General features: G+C 43.7%; 1 protein-coding gene across 1 annotated transcript in view; it reads right to left on the bottom strand.

The window, feature by feature from the left end:
• Positions 1-19,557, bottom strand: part of MREG (melanoregulin) — a 78,831-nt gene that overhangs the window by 44,721 nt on the left and 14,553 nt on the right. Inside the window, exon 2 of the mRNA XM_055398450.2 lies at positions 13,069-13,228. Coding sequence (XP_055254425.1) covers positions 13,069-13,228 — 160 coding nt within the window. The remainder of the gene's footprint in view (positions 1-13,068; positions 13,229-19,557) is intronic.

Genomic DNA, 19,557 nt, shown 5'->3' with positions numbered 1-19,557 from the left:
TCTCCTCCCCAGAGGGAAGGGCATCGAACCCTGAGTCACAAGCCCATTTCTGGATGCTGTCACCAAGAGAAAACCTCTCACGGTCTCTCTCACATTCTTTTTTGGTTTTAAATTATATATTTTTTTGGCTGCACGGAGCTTAGTTGTGGCACGCAAGATCTTTAGTTGTGACATGTGGGATCCAGTTCCCTGACCAGGAATCGAACCCGGGGACCCATGCATAGGGATCTCAGACTCTTAACTACTGAACCACCAGGGAAGCCTCTCTCACTCTCTTTTCTAATAAATGACTCATCTACATCAAAAGACTGCTGTGAAAATCCAGGTATTGTGTGGCGGAGTCTCCCTGACTCTACACAGGCAGGTATTTCTGATGATCTCATTTGTTCAAGGAAAAACCAAAGTCATTACCGAGGTAGTTCACTGAAGGCTTAATTTGCTGATAATCCCTCATGTTTCAAATTTATAACTAGTTAACTGTAACTTAAAAAGATACAACTCTGAGGCAGTTGGATCACAACAAACTGTGGAAAATTGTTAAAGACACAGGAACACCAGACCACCTCACTTGCCTCGTGAGAAATCTGTATACAGGTCAAGAAGCAACAGTTAGAACTGGACATGGAACAACAGACTGGTTCCAAATAGGGAAAGGAGTATGTCAAGGCTGTATATTGTCACCCTGCTTATTTAACTTATATGCAGAGTACATCATGCGAAATGTCAGGTTGGATGAAGCACAAGATGGAATCAAGATTGCTGGGAGAAATATCAATAACCTCAGATATGCAGATGACACCACCCTTATGGCAGAAAGCGAAAAAGAACTAAAGAACCTCTTGATGAAAGTGAAAGAGGAGAGTGAAAAAGTTGACTTAAAACTCAACATTCAGAAAACTAAGATCATGGCATCTGGTCCCATCACTTCATGCAAACAGATGGGGAAACAGTGGAAACAGTGAGCGACTTTATTTTCTTGGGCTCCAAAATCACTGCAGATGGTGACTACAGCCATGAAATTAAAAGATGCTTGCCCCTTGGAAGAAAAGCTATGATCAACATAGCATATTAAAAAGCAGAGACATTACTTTGCCAACAAAGGTATGTCTAGTCAAAGTTATGGTTTTTCTAGTAGTCACGTATGGATGTGAGAGTTGGACCATAAAGAAAGCTGAGCGCCAAAGAATTGATGCTTTTGAACTGTGGTGTTGGAGAAGACTCTTGAGAGTCCCTTGGACTGCAAGGAGATACAACCAGTCCATCCTAAAGGAAATCAGTCCTGGGTGTTCATTGGAAGGGCTGATATTGAAGCTTGAACTCCAACACTTTGATCACCTGATGCGAAGAGCTGACTCATTTGAGAAGACCCTGATGCTGGAAAAGATTGAAGGCAGGAGGAGAAGGGGACGACAGAGGATGAGATGGTTGATGGCATCACTGACTCGATGAACATAAGTTTGAGTAAGCTCTGGGAATTGGTGATGGACAGGGAAGCCTGGTGTGCTTCAGTCCGGGGGGTCACAAACAGTTGGACACTACTGAGCAACTGAACTGAGGCAGCTTTATGGTTTCTGTTTCTTCTCAGGCCTAATTGCTTTATGCAAGTTGTAGAAAAACTAACAGAGAGATACAATTCTTATCATCAAATGATCCTGCACATTAGCACCAATAAACATGTGGTCTGCCTCCTGGAAATTCACCAGCACAAGCACGATAACTTAGGAAACCCAAAAACGCAGCCACCTGTTACTGCGACAGTGAAGTTCTAGTAATGGAACGAGATGGACAGCTCCCTGCCCTTCTCCTCCAGGCACTGCATCTTCCTGGAGGTCCCCAAGGCATTGTCCATCTTCTCTGTCACTGACCTGTCAGTACTCCCAAGGTGTATTACCTACTACCTTTCTGGAGCTCCAAGGAAAGGAGGCCCATAAGGACAATCTAAAGAACAGGAACAGAATGAGAGCCTGGCCATTACACATTAGCATGTGGATGCTCAGGGAAAAAACAGAACTAAATTCACATCCAAAGAGCTCTCCCAGTCTTCTGATCTCTCTATTTCTCTTCCGTGGACAAGTGGCTCAGACGGAGGCTCTGCTAAGACATCAGTTTCTTCTGGGTTTATAACCCTAATGCTAATATTCAGTGGTGGTGAGTGGTCCACAGCTGCAACTGTCTCTGCCTGGATGTGAAAACTGATCAATCTGAAGTCATCAGCTGTTTCATTGATCAGTGTGGAGGTTAAGAAAGGTGATCTTACTAATAAGGGTTGGTGAGGCGGCAGATAAATTAGAACTCTCATGCTTTGCTACTGAGAAAGTAAAATGGTACCAACACTGTGAAAGAGTATGGTGATTCCTCAAAAATTAAACACAGAATTACACTATGATCCAATAATTCCACTTCTGGGTATGCACCCAAAAGAATTTAAATCAGGGACTCAAGCAAATATTTGTATACCCACGTTCATAGCAGCATTATTCACACTGGCCAAAAGTTAGAAGCAACCCAAATGCCTGCTGACAGAAGAATGAATAAACAAAATGTGGTTTATACACACAATAGAATTATATTCAGTTTTTAAAAGGAAGGAAATTCTAATACCCGCTACAACATGGATGAACTTTGAGGATCTCAGGCTAAGTGAAGTCAGCCAGTCACAAAAAGACAAATATTGTATGATTCCCTTAATACGAGGTACCTAGTATAGTCTCATTCATAGAGACAGAAAGTAGAAAGGTGGGTTTCAGGGGCTGCGAAAGGGTAGGAGGGAGTTACCATGTAAGGGACATGGAGTTCTAGTTTGGGAAGATGAAAAGTCCCGGAGGTGGACGGTGATGATGGCTGCCCAACAATGTGAATGTACTTTGTAGCCACTGAACTGACACTTAAATATGGTTCAAATGGCAAATTTTGTTATTTTTATTTTACCACAATTTTTTTAAAAGGTGATCATACATCCCAGCTTATCTAGAGCAGTTTCAATTTATATCTTTGGCCTGGCATACTCGGTGGCTCAATGGTAAAGAATCCGCCTGCCAATGTAGGAGACTCAAGAGACACGGGTTCGATCCCTGGGTCAGGAAGATCCCCTGGAGTAGGAAGGAAATGGCAACCCACTTCAGTATTCTTGCCTGGAAAATTGCATGGACTGAGGAGCCTGGTAGGCTATATTCCGTGGGGTCACAAAGAGTCAGACATGATTGAGCACACATGCATATACATACTCAATATTAGGAAACTTCTTTCTTCTTCTTCTTCTTCTTCTTTTTTTTAAATTTTTTGGCCACAGCATGCAGCATGCTGGATCTTAAGTTTCCCGACCTGGGATCGACCCTCAGTTCCTGCACTGGAAGCACAGAGTCTTAACCACTGGACCGTCAGAGAAGTCCTCCCGCTTTCCTCTTAGTTAAGACCTTGTGATCGTGTCCCAGATTGGACAATAATCAGTAAGAACTCCCTAAGGTCAAATAACTAACTATTCAGTGTCATCTCAGGACATGGCAGAGGCATGACTCTCATCCCCGACTGTCTAGTTCCAAAATGCATGCTTTTTTGCCACCTCACATCCTACTGGATAGCTAACGATTTTCCCTTTGTCTGCTTCATCTTCTGTCTCAACTCTGTTGGCTTACACAGTTTTGATGTGCTACCTACTTGCTAAGAAACATGTGTCACCTTAATGCTAAATCCAAAATGTTTAGATTTTTTTTTTTAAGTCAGGGGTGGGCAAAGAATAGAAAAGAACTTTACAGACAGACAGACAATGTCTTCTGGTGGGGCCCAACAGATCTTTTGTACCCAGAATGGTGCCCGAGGTGTTAAAAGTTCCCCAGGCGGCAGCACCTGGAGGCTGTTGCATGCACTGCACAACACAGGTTTGCTGTTTTGTTAGTCTCTCGGTCGTGACCAACTCTTTGTGACCCCACAGACTGTAGCCCACGAGGCTCCTCTGTCCATGGGATTCTCCGGGCAAGAATACTGGAGCCGGTTGCATTCCCTTCTCCAGGAGATCTTCCTGACTAGGGATCAAACCCAGGTCTGACGCACTGCAGGCAAATTCTTTACTATCTGAGCCAACAGAGAGGCTGATACTAAACAAATACCAACATCATCCACTCTGTGATTCAGCTGGTGCAGGATGAGGAACAGCTGACAAATAACAGCCCAGGGCAGCTACTTTGGCAGGAAGTCAACACCCATTTGGCTTCCCTTGTGGCTCAGATGGTAAAGCATCTGTCTGCAATGCAGGAGACCTGGGTTTGATCCCTGGGTTGGGAAGATGCCCTGGAGAAGGCAATGGCACCCCACTCCAGTGCTCTTGCCTGGAAAATCCCATGGACAGAGGAGCCTGGTGGGCTACAGTCCATGGGGTCGCAAAGAGTAGGACACAACTGAGCAACTTCACTTCACTTCAACACCCATTTGATTAACACCCATTCACTTTGTCTTTGACCAAAAAGATTCCACCAAAGCTCTTTCTAAGCTCAAGAGAGAGATGGGGGCAAGTGTTTCTGTTCATAGAGACTTCCAGGTCATACACACAGGCTCAACTATGATCCCAATTGCCCCACTCTCAATGCCTTGGACAGATGGTCAAAAGTCTCTGATCTTATGTGTCAAAACCCCTTCTTCATAGGTTACTGTGAGGCTTGAGTTTTTGTCTGGAGCACACACATTAAGAAGGGCGCTTCTGCTCAGCACCCAGCATGAACCCCCATATATATTATTACTTAGAACACAGAGGGTAAGATGACTTGATTCTCAGATTCTAATGAGTGTTTTCATTCTCTCCCCCTCTAACCCAAACAGTCACTAGCAAAGTCAAATAAAGAATGCTTGCATGCCTGGATGGGAGGGGAGCTTGGAGGAGAACGGATACATGCATATGTACGGCTGGGTTCCTTCACTGTTCACCTGAAACTACCAACATTGTTCATGAATCGGCTATACCTTAATACAAAATAAAAAGTTTAAGAAAAAGAATGCTTACATTCAACAATCTGGATCATCCTATCCTAAACAAAGAGGCCTTTTGAGAAGCCCAGGATTATCTAGAGAATCGCTTCCATTTTCCACTGTTATTTTGCTCCTTGATGCTTGGTTTAAAACTTACAGTCCTATCACCAACTGTAGCCAGTGTTCACCCACTTGTAGAGAAGTCAGAGGGCCTGACCAGAGCAAGCCCCACCCAGCAAGTGAAGACCTGGAGGGAGTCATGCAGAGCCCAACCAGAACATCCCGCCTCCAAGCGCTTCCAAGTGATGTGGCTGGTACCACATCAACCCTCTCTCCACCTCCTCACATCCTCCGACCAGATATTCCAGTTAACTCTCTTTTGTTCTTTCTTTTAGTACCAGGGATATGACAGGCTGAGCGTATAATCCAGACGTTGCAAACGAACCCCTGGGAACATCTGTCGCTCTTTTAAACATTTTATAGGAATTGTTTACAATGCCTGGCAACACTCTGCCAGCAGGGAGTCCTGACACACAGGAAGAACAAACAAATTGTAAACAGGAACATTTTATGCTTTTGCCTGTAAAGTTTTGAAAAATAATAACATACAGCCCATTCCCTGGGGCTCAGCAGAGGGAGATTTTCAAGTTTTCACAGGATCCCTTGAGCCACATAGCGTCTGGTGTTTACGTGGCTCCTGCCAGTGCGTAAACACTACTTCACGCAGTGCTAGAAGCTCATCATCAGAACGAGGTACATTTCTGAGCATGTACTTATTTAATAGCTTTAAAAACAAGCCTAGCATTTCTATAACCGATTGTGCCAAATAAACATTACCTATTTTGAACCAAAACAGTCCTTAATCGTGTTTATGAGAACAGTTTGATTTTCAGCACTCACATTCTTAATCAAAAATGTAAGTATTTTTGAACAGAGTAAAAAATCTTAAAGCCATGCACAAACTCCTAAAAGATCTATTACTGAACAATTGGAAGAGGCACCAAATAACAAGACAAGAGAACACTAAACAACGCAGGGCTAAGAAGAAACAAGATGAAGAATCCTGGAACTAATAAAACCGAAATACTTGGTTGGAGTCTTAACCAGCTGTACTCGGCATGTAGATCCATAATGTAGGAAAGGTGGATTTTGACAGGGACCACTTTCTGAACTTCAGTCACAATCCCCAAACCAAACACAGTTCTCATCCCACTGAAGTGAGACTGCCTTTCACATCACTGGTTTCAAAAAGTCACAGAAATAGACTTTGGACAAATTCTGCCCGTGCATTTTGAAATCTTCATGGAATCACAGACAATATCCAGTCCTCTCTTACAACTTCAATCATGGTGCTCATTACATTTTACGTTTCTAGATTCACCAAGTCCAGATTCAGATCCTGGTTCCATATTTCAACGGTGTGGCCTTGAACCAGTTGATTCAAAAAGAAAGAATAACGACATCCACCTCACAGTTATTGTGTAGAGGACTTAATGTATGTCAAGCAGCTGAACAGTGCTTGCCACAGTTTTCATTATTGGAGGGCAGGGTCGGTCAGTATGATCAGAATTATTTATACAAAACAAATAAATAAGGTGCAATGATATTTCATTAAACATTATTAGACCCCCTAGAATACAGAGTGTTATATGAAATATATAGCTAGGTAAATGAGAATGAACATAATGACAATGATTTATTGACATGATTTTGTGGTTGCTTACTACTTAAAAAAATTTTTTGTGTGTTTTGGGAATGTGGGGTGTTAGTTCCCCAACCGGGGAATGAACACGTGCCCCTCCCATTCAAAGCACAGTGGACCACCAGGGAAGTCCCTATTATTTCTTAGTTAAGCACAAAATATTTTCCAAAATTAAAGACAAGAGCAAAATTTTTCCACTACTTGGAGGTCTGTAAATGTGTCCGTTCTTCTGCTGTACTCAAGCTTTTGAAGGCTTGTGTAAATGAAAGTGGATTATGTTAGGATTAAATAATGTTACTATTTTATTTTCTGACACTGCAATAACTTTAAGTTCAGGCCATGTTTCATTATTTGCCCTCCTATATATCATCTTTTCTGATTTTTTTCCCACTTCGGGACAACACTGCAAATTTAGCCTTAACTATCCTCATAGCCCTTCTCCCACCAGCTCCAGATTCAGTAAGGGAATGTAGGTGATACAAACACTGTTTTGAAATTACTCCTCAATTTTCAGAGAATTCCAAGTACACGTGTTCCTATGTTTTTCATGCTATTGCTGCTCAAGGAAAAACATTATATTCAATTTTCCTTAATGCCTTGCTTCAGTTTCTAAATCGTACTCATGCAAAAATATCTAGGGTTCCTTATTCCTTAGTAGGTAGAATTTGTTCTCTCTCAAAAAACTAAAATCCTCTATTTTATTAAAATTTGTGCCAATTTTATCCTGCATGAACAAGAAAATAAGCAATAGATTATTTTCTATTATTATATTTTAGAATATAGAATAAATAGAATATTTTCTATTATATTAAATAAGCAACCCACCACCAGCTTTCTACTTCTACCTTCTAAATTTACAGTTCATTTTTCAATCCTGTTGAACAAAGTAACAACAATATTGAGTAGGAGTAATCTGTATTCTTGCCTGGAGAATCCTGTGGACAGAGGAGCCTGGTGGGCTGCTGTCCATGGGGTCACACAGAATCGGACACGACTGAAGCAACTTAGCATGCATCCATGCATGCATTGGAGAAGGAAATGGCAACCCAATCCAGTGTTCTTGCCTGGACAATCCCAGGGACAGAGGAGCCTGGTGGGCTCCATCTATGGGGTTGCACAGAGTCAGACACGACTGAAGCGACTCAGCAGCAGCAGCAGTCTGTATCATAAACATTAAGTATATAGCCCATAAACATATTTTGTTTATCTGACACGTTTAATGTGAGCTATCATTTAATAATCTGAACATTTTATACGTAAATTCAGGGTTTTCATTTCTCTTAAAAATCTGGAGTTCTGGCACTTCCAGATCCACAGTCTCAGCATGGCAAATAACTGGAGATCAGCAGCTGCTCCTCTTAAACACTGTGTGAATTTCCAGTGTTAGTCAGTTCTGCACCCTAAAGTGTTTTTCCTAGGTTCTTCCACAAAGGAGGCACTAAGACAATTCCTACATTTTAAATACACATGTACTCTTTGATCCAGTGATTCTACACCTGAAAAAACAACAAAAGACCGTACAAGTATATATGGATACCCACTGAGGCATTGCTTCTGCTCCTAACAACAAAAAACCTGAACCAACCTGAATAAAAATAGGGACTGTCTGAATAAATGATGGGAAATCAGTGCAAGAGAACAGAGAGCCCCTCAAAACAATAAGGGAAATCTACAAGGACTCTGATGCTGGGAAGGATTGGGGGCGGGAGGAGACAGGAACAACAGAGAATGAGATGGCTGGATGGCATCACCGACTCGATGGACATGACTTTGAGTGAACTCCAGGAGTTGGTGATGGACAGGGAGGCCTGGCGTGCTGTGATTCATGGGGTCGCTGAGTCGGACACGACTGAGTGACTCAACTGAACTGAACTGAACATATGGTGAAATGGAAATATGTCCAAAATATATTATTAAATGGAAAAAAAACAAAGTACAGAATGATACGTAATACATGATCCAATCTGTGTGGAGAATGATGCTGGGAAGGATTGAGGGTAAGAGGAAAAGGGACGACAGAGAATGAGATGGTTGGATGGCTTCACTGACACCATGGAAGCGAGTTTGAGCAAACTCAGGGAGACAGTGAAGGACAGGAAAGCCTGGCGTGCTGCAGTTCACAGGGTTGCAAAGAGTCAGACACGACTTAGCAACTGAACAACAATCCTTTTATATGCATATCATACTTTTGGTAGAAAATACACTTTTTTTAACCATGTGTATATATATTCATGGAAAAAGCAAGACAGTTCCAGAAAAACATCTATTTCTGCTTCATTGACTATGCCAAGGTCTTTGACTGTGTGGACCACAATAAACTGTGGAAAATTCTTCAAGAGATGGGAATACCAGACCACCTGACCTGCCTCTTGAGAAACCTGTATGCAGGTCAGGAAGGAACAGTTAGAACTGGACATGGGACAACAGACTGGTTCCAAATAGGAAAAGGAGTACATCAAGGCTGTATATTGTCACCTTGCTTATTTAACTTCTATGCAGAGTACATCATGAGGAATGCTGGGCTGGAAGAAGCACAAGCTGGAATCAAGATTGCTGGGAGAAATATCAATAACCTCACATATGCAGATGACACCACCCTTATGGCAGAAAGTGAAGAAGAACTAAAGAGTCTCTTGATGAAAGTGGAGAGTGAAAAAGTTGACTTAAAGCTCAACATTCAGAAAACTAAGATCTTGGCATCTGGTCCCATCGCTTCATGGCATATAGATGGGGAAACAGTGGAAACAGTGTCAGACTTTATTTTTCTGGACTCCAAAACCACTGCAGATGGTGATTGCAGCCATGAAATTAAATGACACTTACTCCTTGAAAGGAAAGTTATGACCAACCTAGATAGCATGTTAAAAAGCAGAGACATTACTTTGCCAACAAAGGTCCGTCTAGCCAAGGCTATGGCTATTCACGGGGTCGCAAAGAGTCAGACACGACTGAGTGACTGAACTGAACTGATATATATTCTTGCCTGGAGAACTCCATGGACAGAGGAACCTGGCGGGCTACAGTCCATGGGTTGCAAAGAGTTGGACACGACAGAGCAACTGACACTTTCACTTTCTTTTTCATATATATGTATGTATGTATAGATGCTGCTGCTGCTTAGTCACTTCAGTTGTGTCCGACTCCATGCGACCTTATGGACTGCAGCTTTCCAGGCTCCTCTGTCCATGAGATTCTCTAGACGATAGTACTAGAGTGGGTTCCCCTGCCCTCCTCTAGGGGATCTTCCGACCCAGGGATCGAATCCAGGTCTCCCGCATTGCAGGCAGATTCTTTACCATTGAGCCACCAGGGAAGCCCATAAACCTTAAAATACACACTTTATAAACACCTTTATATGTATAGGGCTTCCCTGGTGGCTCAGCTGGTAAAGAATCCACCTGCAATGCGGGAAATCTGCAATGCAGGACACCTGGGTTGGATCCCTGGATTGGGAAGATCCCCTGGAGAAGGGAAAGGCTACCCACTCCAGTATTCTGGCTTGGAGAATTCCACGGACTCTATAGTCCATGGGGTCGCAAAGTGTTGGCCATGACTGAGCGACTTTCACTTTATGTGTATATATGTATGTATACACAAAGATATAGTGTGTTAGTCACTTCAGTCATGTTTTGACTCTTTGTAATCCCATGAGCTATAGCCCGCCAGGCTCCTCTGTCCATGGAATTCTCCAGGCAAGAATACTGGAGTGTATAGCTATTCCCTTCTCCAGGGGATTTTCCTGATGAAGGGATTGAACCCATGTCTCCTGCACTCCCGGCAGACTCTTTACCATCTGAGCCACCAGGGGATATTTTACACCTAAAAAGAAGGAAGCACTGAGAATAGACATTTCACACCATTTCATCATCATCATCACATTCATCACATCTTCATGTTGTTGAGCTGATGGCCTGCCCTGGTTGCAGGGTTTCTTTCTCTAGAGTTAAACTTGACTTTACTTCTTAGGCAAGCCTTCTGGAAGGCCCTTCACACAGGCCCAAGAGCAGCACAGAATGACACAATGGCATCTTTGGAAGCTGTGCTTATTCAGAGCTATTTACAGCTCACATTGCCTCCTCCACTGATTCTTCAATAGCAAAGGTAAACAGGGCAGAGAAGCTGGAGCTCCTCTGAGAGAGCTGCCAGGCCCAGTGCAAACACCTTTCAAGCCCCTTTCCCAGTTGGCATGAGACCCTGGAGCGGGGGGGGGGGGGTGAAGAGGCGTACTATATGTTTCATTTACCTATTACAGTCACAGCTTTGAGCACAGTGGGGAAAGAAAAGGAAAAAAAAGAACTGGTTCCATTCTCACCAGCAGAAACCCTAACTGGTCAGCCCAATACAGTAGGGTAAGGACTATCTCTTCCCATTAAAGGAAAAACTAGGTCATGCATGCATTCCTGTCCATATGCTCAGGAGGGGCAGCCAGGACGGCTGTTCCTGGCCTCAGCAGCCGGTATGATGTCTTTTGAACGTTACCAGTGGAGGAGGGGATTGCAGTGGGGATAAGGGGAGCCAGGGGGAGCAGGGGCACAGCCACCAGTCGGATGTTGGTGGTGGTGGTTTAGTTGCTAAGTCGTGTCCGACTCTTTTGTGACCCCATGGTCTGTAGCCTACCAGTTCCTCTGTCTATGGGATTTTCCAGGCAAAAATACCAGAGTGGGTTGCCATTTCCTTCCCCTAGTCTTTGAGTTAAGCCCTGTGACCAATATTTTGTAGAAGTGATCCTTAGCAGGACCCCACAGCCAAGAAAGGATGCTCATGAAAGCCACTGGGGGACTTTCCAGCTACCCTTCCCCCAGGTCTTAAGAACCAGAGGCAATTGTGACTCCTCACTTCTAAGTTCACCTCGATCCCCCTAAGGTACCCCAGGTCACACTAGAACAAAAGGACTGGGACACGTGGCTCTTCTAAAAGTTATTGGGACTTCCCTGGCGGTCCAGTGATTACAACTCTTCACTTCCACTGCAGGGGACAGGTGACTGATCTCTGGGCTGGGGAACTGAGATCCCACATGCCATGTGGCCAATAAAAAGAAAATTATCATATCCTGCATACAGCATGTTTTGGAAAAAAAAAATTCATTATCAAAAATATAAAGAAAGCTACGTAAGAAACAGACCTCCCTTGCCATAACAGTCCCATACACACACTCTCTGGTACTTTACTTCAAAGCAAGAGCCTGACATTTTAAATGTCCCTATTCTTCTCAATTACTATAAGATACAAAGGAACACACAAAGTCATATCTAATATAGCTATCTGCTCAGAACTAGCAGTTGATACAGAAGTTAGAAAACTTCTGTATTACATGGAAAAAGACACCCATAATATAACATTATATTGTATTATTATAGTATATAATACTATTTTTGAAAAAAAGAGAAAATAAAATATGATCCCTTTTGCTGTTTTCTCTTAATTTATGAGGTCATCTCATAATAGTCTGGTTTTCCTATGTCAATAACCTTGATTAAAAGTCCATTAAGTGTGGCTTCAAGCCTTATCATGCAAACCATCTGAAATACTCCAGATACACTATTTGATCAATAAGCACAATTCAAGAAGATAAAACAAAAAAAAACAATTTAGGCTCCGATGGACAGGGAGGCCTGGCGTGCTGTGATTCACGGGGTCGCAGAGAGTCGGACACGACTGAGCGACTGAACTGAACTGAACTGAATTCAAAACTGGGGATGATGTACCCTCCAACCTTCAGTCTGAATGTTGAACAGCAGCTTGCTAAACAACTGGAAAGATTAGACATGGACTGGTTAAGCTATTTAAGACCATAAAGTATCTTCATGATCTGAACAGCACTGCCTTGCTGTTTCCATACAGTTGTAATTTATGTCATTAAAGCAACAATTAGAAATCAGTCTTATCTGTGTATTAAGCAGGATACCAAGACCAGCTATAATTCGTGACTAGATGCTGCTAAAACACCTGCCCTTCGTTTCACACATGCCATGCTTCACTCTTTTCTCTAGTTAAGGCTGTTCTTCTGTCATTGCTCTCTTTTGCTGTGCATTGAGAGTCCCTTGTACTGCAAGGAGATCCAACCAGTCCATTCTAAAGGAGATCAATCCTGGCTTCATTGGAAGGACTGATGCTAAAGCTGAAACTCCAATACTTTGGCCACCTCATGCGACGAGTTGACTCACTGGAAAAGACTCTGATGCTGGGAAAGGTTGGGGGCGGGAGGAGAAGGGGACGACAGAGAATGAGATGGCTGGATGGCATCACCGACTCTGTGGACATGAGTTTGAGTGGACTCCGGGAGTTGGTGATGGACAGGGAGGCCTGGCGTGCTGTGATTCATGGGGTCGCGGAGAGTCGGACACGACTGAGCGACTGAACTGAACTGAACTGAACCATCTGCACATAGCAAGATCTCGAAAGCTGCTTACCTCTGAATCTTTGGCCTGCTGATTACGAATGACGATCAGGTTGTACAGGATCCTGTCGTCATCTGCCTCTGTGTGGGACACGTCGTGAGGCATACTCCACAAATTCTTTTCATCATCCCTCGCCAGCGTGGCTCCAAACGAAGAATATGGATTGCTACCACTATAGGATTAAAAAAGGGGGTATAAGGGCTTTGTAATACATATTACATATAACACACATATCAGGCTTCCCTGGTGGCTCAGCGGTAAAGAATGCCCCTGTCAGTGCAGGAGACATGAGTTTGATCTCTGCTCCAGGAGGATACACACGTCACAAAGCAACTAAGCCCAAGAGCCATAACTATGGAGCCCGTGCTCTGGAGCCCGTGCTCTGCAACAAGAGGAGCCACATACCACAACTGGAGAGCAGTCCCTGACCTCCACAACTAGAGAAAGGCTGTGCAGCAACAAAGAGCCAATGTAATTAACTAAATATATATTCACTACATGTAAGTAACATGTAAATTAAAATGTATTACATATTACATAATGTAATGATAGCTTACTGGTGAACAGTGCCACCGGATTCATGGTCTCCAAAGGAGATTTAACTCTGGGACCAAAGACAGGTCTCAATCACTCAGAGCTTTGTGTGCAAATTTTATTTAAAGTGACAGGACAAAGAAAGCTTCTGACACAGACATCAGAAAGGGGGTAGAAAGAGTACCCGCCTCACTATTTTAGCGGGGCCTTATATACTTTTCTGCTAGCTGCTGAGAACAGAAAAAAAATACCTCAAGGCTGTGAGAATTTTGCGCAGACTTTTTCCCATAACATACATCCTAGATGACATCAGCATGAGATTAGCCAGAAGTAACAGGTTAACTCAGAGCTCAAGGCTGTGGAAGTTTTTACCCAGACGTTCTCCCATAACATACATCCAAAGCTCAAAAAAAGGCAGGTCCTTGAACAAGAAATACTGCTGCCTATGAGGCCTACTTGTCTAAGGCAAAAGAATGCGAAAAAGAAAGAATGTTTACATCTTCCTTAAAGGGGCCTTAGGCTTGGACTTCTTATCAACCTGCCCTGCCTGTTAACTCTCCTTAATGCTTGCTCCTTGGAAGAAAAGCTATAACTAACCTAGACAGCATATTAAAAAGCAGAGACATTACTTTGCCAACAAAGGTCTGTCTAATCAAAGCTATAGTTTTTCCAGTAGTCATGAAAGAGTCTCCAGTAGATGTGAGAGTTGGACCATAAAGAAAGCTGAGCACCAAAGAATTGATGCTTTTGAACTGTGGTGTTGGAGAAGACTCTTGAGAGTCCCTTGGACTGCAAGATCAATCCTAAAAGAAATCAGTCCTGAATATTCATTGAAAGGACTGATGTTGAAGCTGAAGCTCCAATTCTTTGGCCGCCTGATGTGGAGAACTGACTCATTGGAAAGGGCCATGATGCTGGGAAAAATTGAAGGCAAGAGGAGAAGGGGACGAGAGAGGATGAGGTGTTTGGATGGCATCACCGACTCAACGGACATGAGTTTGAGCAAGCTCCGGGAGTTGGTAATGGACAGGGAAGCCTGGCGTGCTGCAGTCCATGGGATGGCAAGGAGTCGGACACGACTGAGTGACTGAACTGAGCTGAAGTTAACCCTCTCAGTAACATGTAATAGTTGTGGTGGGAGGGTTCACTTGTTGTGGAGCACGGGCTCTAGAGCACAGTGGAGCTAGTGGTAAAGAACTCGCCTGCCAATGTAGGAGACTAAGAGATGGGGGTTCGATCCCTGGGTCAGGAAGATCCCCTAGAGGAGGGCACGGCAACCCACTCCAGTATTCTTGCCTTGAAAATCCATGGACAGAGGAGCCTGGTGGGCTGCAGTCCACAGGGTCGCAAAGAGTCAGACACGACTAAAGTGACTTAGCATGTACACACAACATACAAATATATATTCCAAGCAAAAGAATCTACGCTGTTTTTAATAATGAAGCATAACACAACAGAACAATTAAAAAAATCACTTTTAAAACAACAGAGGACAGCTAAAATAGGATAACTGACAGAGGTAATTTTACCATATTAAACATGAAATTTATCATGAGTACCCTGGCAGCTAAGACAAAAAAAAAAAGGGAATTCCAATGAGGAACAGAATTCTCATATGATTAAAAGAAGCAAACAACTAACATGAAGAGATGAAATCTTTACTGGTTCTGAATTCAAGGAAATAGAGTGAATTCAAAGTACAACGGTCTGTATTGATATTATCTATCAAATTCCTTACAACAAGAAAATTAAGTAATAAATATGCACATCCGAATACTTTCAATAAACAGGACCGGACGTTGAGTAAGGATTTCAGGAGCCACATGCTGACACTTGTGTCATGATTTACCCTTTATGAGGCAGTATCTATGTTTACGAGGAGCTGAGTGGCAGAGTGTCATACCCAGGACATGCTTATACAACGACCTGGTTAACTTCTGTGGGACTGGTCAGGTCGGGTCATGCTGGGGTCATCCCCTTCATCTGACATTAATAATATGTACAAGTCACTGACTCCACGTTCCTCACAGGGCTTATAAAATTGTGAGCAACAAAGATGTGGTCCTTATCTTTGGACCCTAGAGTCTAGGGAGGGACAGAGAGTAATGAATGATCACATGACAATATAATTAAAAACATTTTAAGTGCTACAAAGGGGGAATTCAGGGAGCTGTGAGAGGTAGTGGGAGTAGGCAATAGGTAGGCGTTGTGAAAAAGGGATTTAAATGAGTTTTAAGCTGAAAGACAAGAAACAGAGTTCCAAACAAAGGAAATGGTATGTTCAAAGGCCCTGGGGTGGACTGAAGCAGGGTGAAGGTAGGAAAAGAAGGGGGATGTTGGCATGTGAGTGAAAGAGAAGCTGAGGAGACAGTTGGGGCCAGATACTCTTGGCTCTGTAGGCTGTGTTTTCTAACATTCTTTAGAAATGTGGTCTTTATTCCTAGGAGCTAGGTAAGATGCAGAAGGGCTTTAAGAAGGACTGTAATGTGACATGAACAATATTACACTTTTAAAGATTTTTCTGACTAATTTATACAAAAAAACTAAGAATGTGGCATCTGATCCCATCACTCCATGGCAAATATAGGGGATATAGTGGAAACAGTGACAGATTTTCTTTTCTTGGGCTCCAAAATCACTGCGGACGGTAACTGCAGCCATGAAATTAAAAGACACTTGCTCCTTGGAAGAAAAGTTATGACAAACCTAGACAATATATTAAAAAGCAGAGATGTTACTTTGCCAACAAAGGTCAGTATAGTCAAAGCTATGGTCCTTCCAGTAGTCATGTATGGATATGAAAGTTGGACCATAAAAAAAGCTGAGCGCCGAAGAATTAATGCTTTTAAAAGAACTGTGGTGATGGAGAAGACTCTTGAGAGTCCCTTGGACTACAAGGAGATCAAACCTGCCAATCCTAAAGGAAACCAACCAATCCTGAATATTCACTGGAAGGACTGATGCTGAAGCTGAAGCTCCAGTATTTGGACTACTTGATGTGGAGAGCTGACTAATTGGAAAAGACCCTGATGCTGGGAAAGACCAAAGGCAAAAGGAAAAGTGGGTGGCAGAGGATGAGATGGTTAGATAGCATCACCAACTCAATGGACATGAATTTGAGCAAACTCTGGGAGACAGTGGAGGTCAGAGAAGACTGGCATGCTGCAGTCCATGGGGTTGAAAAGAGTCAGACACAACTCAGCGACTCAACAATGACAACAACAAAGAATACTCAAATTCATAGAGTCAGAAAGTACACTGGGGACTTTCCTGGTGGCCCACTGTCTAAGAATCCCAGCTCTCAATTCAGCGGATCCAGGTTCTATCCCTGGTCAGGGAACTAGATCTCAGACGCTGCAACATAGACCCAGCCCAGTCAAATAATAATTTTTTTTTTTTTAATAAAAGAAAGTCATTGGTAGATGAGAAGGGCCAGGAGTGGAAGGAGGTGGGGAGGGGGAAGGGGGTCTTAGTGTTTAATAGGGACAGAGTTTCAGTTTAGGAAGGTGAAAAATCCAGGAGATGGATGATGGTGAGAGTTGTACAACAATGTGAATTACGTAGAGCCACTGAACTGTACAGTCAGATATAGTTAAACATGAAAGTGAAAGTCGCTTGGTTGTGTCCAACTCATTGCAGTCCCATGGACTGTACAGCCCATGGAATTCTCCAGGCAAGAACACTGGAGTGGGTAGCCTGTCTCTTCTCCAGGGGATCTTTCCAAACCAGGGATCAAACCCAGGTCTCCTGCATTGCAGGCAGATTCTTTACCAGCTGAGCCACAAGGGAAGCCCAAGAATACTGGGGTGGGTAGCCTATCCCTTCTCCCACAGATCTTCCTGACCCAGGAATCGAACCGGGGTCTCCTGCATTGCAGGTGGATTCTTTAACTGAGCTACCAGGGAAGATCATGGTTAACATAGTATGCTTTATATTATGTGACTTTTACCACAATTTTTTAAAAAAAGATCATTCTGGCTACAGAATGGAGAATGCTTCAGAGGGGTGAAGAGTGGACCTGAGGGATTCATTAAGATGGAACTGAAGAAACTCAGGTGAGACAGGATAGGTATTACCCTGCATAATCCAGGAGCAGGGGAAGGTAGAAGCTCTCTGGCTTTTCACCCGGACAGTGAGTGATGCCCTCGTCTGAGGCTGAACTACAATGCCCCACAGGGTGGCCAACACATCTGCAGGTTTGACGGGAGGGAATGGCAAAGGAGGCCAGACAGTGGGCACCTGAAAAGCAGACAGCATCTGGGAAGGAAGGATAAGAGTAACTGACAACTGGGCCGAAGGTAATGTTAAGGTTTAAACCAACGTGAAATATTCAGAAGTTGGCACTAAGGAGATGTTGCAACAGGAAGCAAAGTTTGGGTCTCCAAACTGGTGTTCCGCACAGGAACCCTCCCAGCTAGGGATGGACTCCAGTACTTGAGTGATGAGGTCTGGGTCAGGCCCCAAGCCAACCATGGCCTGCTCATGAAAACTGGGACAAAGAGGGGATGAGAGCTTGGAACCAAGTCTACAGTAGGCCAGCTACCTGAATGGATGCTGAAAAGTGCTCTTGAAGTCTCTCCAGTTCAGAAGTGCAGGGGCTGAGACTGGACAGTGATCAGAACTATGGAGAAGGAGCAACTTTCAGGGAGTCAGACACAGCTCAGCCACAAGGTTGTCAGAAATGCCCTGTTTTGGCTTAGCTGGCTGACCCTGCAAAAGCTGAACAGAGAGACCTTTTAAGAATGACGAGCCAACAAACAGGGAGGCAAATGATGCCTTGGTGCCCAGACGAGCTTTACCAAGCATGTCTATCTCATTCATGCATGCATGCATTCATTGATCCAACTGTATGCTGCTACTGGGCTGGGTGCTCTAGGAACTCACAAACAAACAGGGCATGGTCCCTGCTGCTGGTGTGACTACAATGCAAGGAGCCAAGTGAATTTTCTTTTTAAGTGCAAACAGAAAGTTGTAGGAACAGAGAAAGAGACACATTCTGTGTGAAGAGAAGCAAGTTGAAGAAAGGTTACAGGGAGTAAATACTAACCCAGACCTGAGGAGTACACAGTGCTTCTCCAGGAAGAGAAGCAAAGGGAATGGTGTTCCTGACAGAGGGAACACCACCTGCAGCGTATGGAAACTGAAAGTGTCCGCAGGGTGGGGGAACTCCAAGTGTTCATATAGGGCTGCCCACACAGGCTCCCAAGGAGGGAAATGGACAAGGGAAGAAAAGGACATTTCGGGTCTGCTGGAGTTCAACTTTTGTTCTGGGAACGGTGACAAGTTATCGAAGCGATTATGAGCATTGTCAGGTCTGAGTTTTACGGCAACAACTCTCGATAAAGAAGGAACAGGGCTTAGGAGGCTGTCACAATCAGTGGTCACAAGAGGGTAGGTGTGGCTTTCCTGCCGTGGCCTTTGAGTTCTTAGTGTCGGGGACCTCGGGGCCACAGTGGGGGAGCAGTGGGGCAGGAGATGGACAGGGCTGCTCGGCAGAGAGAGGAAGATGCCCACAAACCAACCACAACCAGAACAGCTGGTTCAAATCTGTAATTCGTGAGAGTTACAGAGAAGATTCCTTTGGGGCATAGGAAAGGTGGTATTCTATTGCTAAATGTTAAAAAGCAGAGACATTACTTTGCCAACAAAGGTCCGTCTAGTCAAGGCTATGGTTTTTCCTGTGGTCTTGTATGGATGTGAGAGTTGGACTGTGAAGAAAGCTGATCGCCGAAGAATTGATGCTTTTGAACTCTGGTTGTTGGAGAAGACTCTTGAGAGTCCCTTGGACTGCAAGGAGATCCAACCAGTCCATCCTAAAGGATATCAATCCTGGTTGTTCATTGGAAGGACTGATGCTAAAGCTGAAACTCCAATACTGTGGCCACCTCATGCGACGAGTTGACACACTAGAAAAGACTCTGATGCTGGGAAAGATTGGGGGCGGGAGGAGAAGGGGACAACAGAGAA

Source organism: Moschus berezovskii, chromosome 2 (genome assembly GCF_049115385.1).
Source record: "Moschus berezovskii isolate FMDL1 chromosome 2, NW_MosBer_1.0, whole genome shotgun sequence".
Taxonomy (NCBI): domain Eukaryota; kingdom Metazoa; phylum Chordata; class Mammalia; order Artiodactyla; family Moschidae; genus Moschus; species Moschus berezovskii.
Note: the sequence above shows the minus strand (reverse complement) of the source record. Positions and strands in the feature narration are given on the sequence as shown.